General features: G+C 41.0%; 1 protein-coding gene across 1 annotated transcript in view; it reads right to left on the bottom strand.

The window, feature by feature from the left end:
* Positions 1–6,392, bottom strand: part of gpr78b (G protein-coupled receptor 78b) — a 7,479-nt gene extending 1,087 nt beyond the window's left edge. The window contains exons 1-2 of the mRNA XM_014019528.1: positions 5,338–6,392; positions 3,069–3,182 (exon numbers count right to left, since the gene is read on the bottom strand). Coding sequence (XP_013874982.1) covers positions 3,069–3,182; positions 5,338–6,020 — 797 coding nt within the window. The 5' untranslated portion in view covers positions 6,021–6,392. The remainder of the gene's footprint in view (positions 1–3,068; positions 3,183–5,337) is intronic.
* Between the last annotated feature and the right edge of the window lie 1,446 nt (positions 6,393–7,838).

Genomic DNA, 7,838 nt, shown 5'->3' with positions numbered 1-7,838 from the left:
GGGGGGTATTATGTATTTTCCAGGCACTTTGTTTATTTCAATACCACAATCAAGTAATTATGTTACCTTCAGTAGTTGAGAAAAGCTGTGTATATCAAAAATAAATTGGACTTTGCATCAAAGTCTGTCTAAACCTTGAAATTAGCCTCTGTCTATTTAAGAACCTCCTACTGTTTCTGACACTCCTACTTCACACTTCAGCACATCTTCACAACAATGCTTCGGGGAAGGGGTGCTCTGTGGAGTTTAGCTACAGACCGAGCTCCTGGGAGGAGCTTTGTRCACATAGGCGGAGCTTTGTCCCAGTAAGTTTAGGCAGCTCCACATGGTTACTAGCCTGGCCCTTGCCAATTCTAGTTTCCCTTCACTGCAGACAAGGATTTCTTCAGGAGCAATTCGTCCGCGCCAATCAGAGAACAGAACGTYGATTTTCTGCRCAGTGTCTGCTARTTATTTTAGCATACGGCAGYGGAGGAAGTGAATGAAGCCAGTCYGTGTTGATAAGGCTTCCAAATTAAAATAAATTTGTCTGACAAAGCAGCAGCTCTCATTTACAGYCGTCTCGTTCRGCTCGGTACTTCTCTCAGTAGGGTTGTTTACAACGCACCCGATTTCCGGTTAGCTTCTTAGCTTAGCCTCCTTCTCAGCGACATACGTCGTGGYCAACTGATCCAATCATTTTCAACTTCAGCAGAGGCCACGCCTCCTGCAAGAATCACTTCTCTATARCTGAGAGTCCAGACCCTCGWATGAAGCAAAGTGAAGGACAAGGGTCTGGTTTTTACCAGGCTACATGGTTATAGGAGATTCAAGAATTTACCCAGTATGAATGAGTCAAAGCAACAGGAAGAAACATTATAATGAAAAGAAATTTAGACGTGTTTATTCACCRTATTATATGTTCAYAACCAGATAGGAAATACACCAACACTTGAATGTTTAAATGTGAAAAGAAGTCATACAACCACACCAGAGCTGGACTGAATTGCAGGTTTTAATGCGTTCTCTCCGTGCATTCAGCCAAGCATTTTAGGAAGTCCCTTCATTACATCATTTTCTTCAGGACCTGACTCCATCTATTGTCATTGTGTCACTCAAATGGGCCAGCCTCCAGCTGAAATCAGGTCCCCTTTCATATTTCCTTTCCTAGTGTTAAAACAGTGATTTGATTAAGTGTTGTAAGTGTTTCCAGGTATGCATCTAAGCCAGGGGTCTCCAACCAGTAGCTCGTGAGCTCATTTAAAGAAGCTCTTCAGTGCTTATGAAAAATTAGGAAAAGCAAAATTTAATTTGTCACCGGCCAAACAAACTTTAATTTAATTACAATCAACCTATAGAAATCCCTTCCCCTTGGTTGTCATTCAAACTGTTTATGTAAATTCAGTGTTCTTTGTGGTGGTTTCATGTGAAMTGAAGACAATGTTTTTTGTGCAAATCAAGCTTATTCCAATGATTTAAGTTCAAGTTTAAATTTAATGTTGCAAACAGTAGCTCTCGGACAATTTCATTTTGTGAAAATAGCTCTTAAGTAAGAAAAGGTTGGAGACCCCTGATCTAAGCTAACAGTACCTCCTGCCYTSRRCAACCATATTTTATAGCCAACCAGACCAGTCTGTGCATAAAATCATCATTTTAATCACAAAAATAATCACACAATAAAGATATCCTTATTCATCTAAGAAAATGTGTAGTGTTTTTAAAAATCAGTAGTAATCAAACCCCAATAAATTTCTTCAATAACATCGTATAAAGCTCAAAGTCGTTAAAAAACTATAAAGCTATAAAAGTTGTTTTCATAATACCCACTCCCCCTTTAAATCCGCCTAGTGTGGGAGATATTTTGGTAACAGACAAACTGAGCTGACTCCTGTAATAAATGCTAAAGGTTTGGCCAAAAAGAAAAAAAATCACACACAACGAGGAGCCCTTTTAGTATGCGTTATAAATAACTCTCAGCTACAACCACACCAGATTTTAACACATCTGTAAAAAATAATTGTGTTAAAACTACTGTGTTTTTTAAGGTTAGATGGCGGTACAGCAGCCACCTAGAATCAGCATGACTCCTAATCGATTGTACAGTACATTCAGTGTTTACCTTCTGAAAGTTTCATTAAAATCAACGGTTCCTGAAATATTTTGCTAACAGACAGATGCACRAACATAGCTAATTAACATTAACAAACATAAATTGTCTTTACTTTTACAGATATGAGCTAACGTGTGCTGTTATGGCTGAGAGCCATCCTCTGAGCACTAACACACTGTGAGACATAACTTTTGGAGTCAGTCTCTGTGTTAGCAAAATATTAGTATTAAATATAAATGTATTATTGGATGTACATTTAGCTGATTAGCTTTCTGAGTCTACCTGATTAGAAATGGCTGCCACAACCAACCAACCTTAAAAAAACTAAAAAACAGCTGAAACTCAGTCGGTTTTACAGATATTCAGCTGTGTGGTAGTAGCTGAGATTCACCTGCAACACTTAAAGCTCTAACAGATCACACAGGATCTTTGTTCAAAAACGGCTGAAAAAAAGCTTTTAGTTGAAGTTTGAGTTTAAAATGTTTACTAGTGACCATAAAAAGCTTTTCTAGGTGGAAAACACAAACGTTTTAACCCTTTAGCATCATTTTGCGATAACGAGATAAATAACTTCTCATTAAAATATATGAGTAAGCTCTCCTGTGTGGAATGAACTCAAATGTCCGGCTGATGCTTTTCCTCTCTTCTCAGCAGAGCTCAGCTGATCTTAGATTTGTTGGGTTTATTTCAGAGTTGATTAAACCTAAGAGTTTAAACGTGTCGGGAACAAACGTGCTGAAACCTTTGAGTTTGTTGAGGCAACTCGGTCACATCTGCAGGAGAAAACGACAGCGCTGATGAGTCAGAAAACAAAACATGAGAGGCATTTTTCTTTTTTCTTTTTTTTTCATTTTACTTGGAGCAAGTCAAGGTAACCGAGCCGCGTTATAAGTGGCCTCATGAATATTTGAAGCTGGTTGCACAAGAGTTTTTGCAGTAAATTAAATCATTTATGAGTCGGGATCAGGTCCGGACTTACCTTGTCGCGACATAAGGGGCGAAGCAGACGATGAAGGAGCCGATGAAGATGCTGATCTTCTTCGTGGCTCGCTGCTTTCTCCTCTTCTGCTCTGCTAAACACCTCTGTTTAACGCTGCAAACAGCAGAAAGGTTCGGCCAGTCAGTTCCAGGTGAAATACTCTTCAGCAGACTCGAAAATGATACAAATTCTGCTTCAATTGAACGAAAACACAAAACAGGTTCAACTRTGTCTTTATTTAATGAGCCGAAACAGAAACGTTGTGCATTAAAGACAAAAACTCAACAGTTTTAGCGGTCTGACTGACAGCTTCATCGTCCCTCCATCACTGTGCTCACATGTGCTGCCATGTTCTTTTTTTTAACAAAGAGATGTTTTTCTTTGGTAACTCTACAAAATAAGACACAGTTCAGTTYTCTAATGGTTCTGTCATGGCCTTTAACCTGCTTTAACCATATATTATTTTTCTCCACAGTACAGTTGTAGACCCTTAAAACCACTCTGAGGTCCCACTGTTCTGAAGGTCTATCCTTTCCAGTTTTGTTTGTTTTATGCAATAAAAGCTCAAATWATGTTTACTTTTACACAAAGTTTATAAGTAACAAAGTTATCTTGTGTATTTATTTCASTGTGAACTGAATGCTAATCTTCCCGAGCTTACAGCAACTGAACGAGTGCTTCTGCAGTCTGATATTCTCCGAGCATTGCACAGTCTGACCTTGGGGTGAAATCTCTAAGACGTCCACACTGATTGATAACACATCTTCCGTGTTATTTGTGGATAATCTTTCTGACAGACTCCTTTACTGTATACTTGTGGGGTTTTGCTAGTATTTTGTTGCTTTTTGCGTTCTGATTTATTATTTATTTGTATTTTTGAGTTTGTTTCTCTGTCTCTCAGCTCGAAGTGGTCGACAGAGTCACAGATTTGTTCGTCAGCTGCCCTGCCTCCACTCACCTGTCTATGAGCTCTTTGATTTATTACAGTTTTGTCACAACGTCATCGTATAAGCATGATGGGGTGGCGCGTTTATCGATCCAAGTATTGATATCAAGATGAGTGTGGTGATGAGATATATTCTTTTATTTACGTTTTATTTGCACTACTGGCTGTATTTTTCACAGATAGTGAAAAAATAATCAGAGCAGATGGTTTGGAGTCAGTGGTTTTGTATACTTTTATCTTTGTTACATTGTTGTTCCCCTTTTTTGTCATTTTGCACTATTTTTTCTAAAATAATTGTTTGCAGTAGAAGGTAATAAGGGCATTAGTTGATTATTTTTATACTGTTACATTGCTTTATTTAATTTATTTGACTAACTAAAGGCAAAATCACTTATTCAATGAACATGACAGGTACTGGTGTGGACATCAGTATCTGTGATACTAGTAGTGTTGTAGTCAAGACCACCTAACCCGAGACCAAGTCAAGACCAAGACCACAGTGTCTCAAGACCGAGACAAGATCAAGACTTTTAGGGTTTGGACCAAGTTGAGACCAAGACCAAGACCAGATAAAAAAAAAGGTGCCCTAAAAGATGGAGTATTCTGTACACATGTACAGTTTGGGGAAAGTATTGGGTGACAGCTGGTAACAAAAATACATAAATAGCAATGACTCGGTTTTGGATTTGAATCTTTAAATCCAATGAAAGCAAGAATGTTAACTAATAAATTGGACAATAATCTGTATGTTTATATTATATATTTCCACAGTTGTGGTCTTGACTGGTCTTGAAATAAAATTCTGAGTCCAATGTCCGAGACCGAGACAAGACCGAGTACAAATGCTGTGGAGTCCGAGACGAGACCAAGACCATCAAAAACCGGTCTTGAGACCAAGACTGGTTTCAAGTACCGTACTACAACACTAGACAACACTAGATACCAGCCCCACATTTGGTGTCAAATTATATCAAAATTTCTAGTATTGCCCCCTTAAATCTTTTTACTTTCAAAGTATAAAAACTACTGTTTTCCTGTCAGCTCTAGTGTGAACTTGTCTTCATTTTGGGTTCACTTCCATCACATTTAACCCTTCTCAGACAGCAACAGTTAAGATGATTGATGTCTTTCTGCCCTGACATTGTGTCTCCTGCTGTTAGATCACATCAATCAGCAGCAGCAAAGCTGTTTTTACTGTTTAGGTTTAATAAATGATATAATAAGTTGGGATGTCTTGTGTTTTTGTTCACACTGGATTAGATTAGAATCACTAAAAGCCATCAAAGCTCAGATTAACCCTGAACAGAACGCGAGGCGGGTTACCTCGGGTGAATGTCCACCAGCAGGAACAGGGTCTGCATGGTGATGATGTCGATCCTCTTGCAGTGGAAGCGGGCCACCTTCAGCACTTTCAGGTAGGTGAAGCAGAGGATGAGCAGGGACAGCGCGAAGCTGGTRGCGTGGAACACCACGGTGAAGACGGAGAAGCGCAGCCGGTCCCCGCCCGCCTCGCCGCGCCGCTGCGGCGGCTGCAGGGTGCAGGACGCGTAGACGTGGCTGTAGTCGAGCCAGGAGAAGAGCAGCGCCGTCAGGGAGAAGGTAAAGGAGTGCAGCCAGGAGTAGCACACCATRATCAGCGCGTCCTTGTAGCGCATCTTGGTGGCGTAGCTGAGCGGGAAGACCACCGCGATCCAGCGGTCGATGCTGAGCGCGGCCATGCTCAGCATGGTGTTGGCCGTCAGGAAGGTCTCCAGGAAGCTGACGGCGCGGCACGCGCAGTCCCCGAACGGCTGCTGGTTCCGCACGATCCCCACCAGCGTGGCGGGCATGTTGAGGACCGTGATGAGGATGTTGCAGAAGGACAGGTTCATGGTGAACACCCCCGGCACCTGGCGGCGGATCTCGGTGCTGTGGACGAAGCAGAGCAGCACCAACAGGTTGGAGAGCAGCGACACGACGGCCACCGCCACGATGACCAGCGCCACCACGGTCTCAGCAAAGTCCATGACTCCTCTTCCCCCACGGGGGGAGGGCGGGTTTAACCTGCGCCGGGATCCTCCATGGTCCGCCTCACCTGCGTGCGCCCCTCCAGCTCCAGCTCCAGCGAGAAAAAAACCGGAGAAATCCGCGGTGCGTCCGCGCGCCTCACGGTCCTCTCCAACTTTCTGCAGCGCTCTCCAGCGTGCTGAACTCACAGCCCACCCCCATCCCCCCACCGAAAAACATCCAACAAACAGCAACAAGTACGAAAGGAATATTTTCCTCCGCGTGCATCCAAGAAGAGCGGCGGAGGAGATTTGGAGAGGTGGATCAGCGCGCGCGCGYGGCGAGTCTTTCAGCGCGCGGCCCACTCATCTTTTAGTGGTGGGAGGAGGAGGAGGGGTGATGAAGAGCATAAGCACTGAAGTGAATGACCTATATAACAGATTACACAAATTAATTTAAAAGTAATATTTTCTCTGAAATGTTAAAAAACAACATTTTTCAGCTTGGTTTTTGAACAAACTTACCAAGGAATAAAAAAATACAAATACTCTTATTAATACCAGCAAGTATTTATTAATTTGTTTACATTTTTGAGTAATCTGTGTGCTCTCTGGTGTGCAATGATCAGGTGTGACTAAAGAGGCGCAGAGACGAKCTGCGGGTCTGTGTGAGCGGCTGAAGGCAGCAGGTGCGCGCGGACACGTGGTTTCTGTCAGACACCAATTATTCAAGATGCAAGAAGTAGAATCTGTGTCCGACATCTGTAAACATTCACAGCAGAACAGGACCTGACAGCAGGTTGTTGTTTGTGCGAAAAGAAAACAAAAAAAATTTCAGGTTATTTTTTTATTATTATGCCAATAAAATAAGAATAAAATGTTCTTCTGTTTGTTTTGTTGTTTTAATTTCAGATTTACTGGAGAAAAAGAAATAAAGCCTTTACTTTAGAGCTATTCAACTGGTGGTCCGGGGGCCACATCCAGCCTGCAGGTGAGCTCAGTTCGGTCCACCAATAACTTTATTTAAAATAAAACTGGATTTTAAGTCAGAGAGAAATTTCATGAAAGAAACATTAAAAACATGTGATCTGAGACCTAAACATCTGCAATAAGTTTTTTAAAACTGTTTCCGTAATAACAATAACAGATGTTCGGYCCCTGACCTGTTGGCTTTCAGTAATTGTGGCCCAGATTTACTTAAATATCTCTGATTTAGTTATTTCAATAAAAATGAAAAATAAGGAACTTTATAAGCCAATAAACTGATGAYGTTCATTAAATGTGTTGTTTTCAAAAAGGTATACGAACAATCAGTATCTTACCTGTTCAATGACCACATTAGTGATTTTTGATTTTTCTTTAAATACAAAGTTTATGGAAGTTTGAATGAAAAAGCAGACTCAGCATTTTATTTAATTGGGTTTTTTTTGTGTTTCATTGTTTAAGTTAAAAGTAAAGAAAAAGAATTCAATTCAACAATAAATAAATAAAAAAAATTGTCAGTTTTGACTCACAATTAAAAAAACATCATCCGGTTTGAAGCACGTGTGTTTTGGGGAACACGCTGAGTCACGCCTGACTCACAGACAGGGCCTGCAGGGGGTCCTGGATCCTTTTTTTGTTCTTTTAAATAATAAATCATTTTCAGGYAAAAGTCTTCATCCCACCTCGTTCAACACAATAATTATTTAACAGAGTGACACAATAAAAACACATCACTTTTAAAGTGATGATTTGGGTCAGAACCTGAAGTGAACACATGTGTCTCTGCTGTTAGAGCTCTGTGTGTGTGTGTGTGTGTGTGTGTGTGTGTGTGTGTGTGTGTGTGTGTGTGTGTGT

The sequence above is a fragment of the Austrofundulus limnaeus genome, unplaced genomic scaffold (assembly GCF_001266775.1).
Source record: "Austrofundulus limnaeus strain Quisiro unplaced genomic scaffold, Austrofundulus_limnaeus-1.0 Scaffold223, whole genome shotgun sequence".
Lineage (NCBI taxonomy): Eukaryota > Metazoa > Chordata > Actinopteri > Cyprinodontiformes > Rivulidae > Austrofundulus > Austrofundulus limnaeus.
This window is presented reverse-complemented; position numbering and strand designations above follow the sequence as displayed.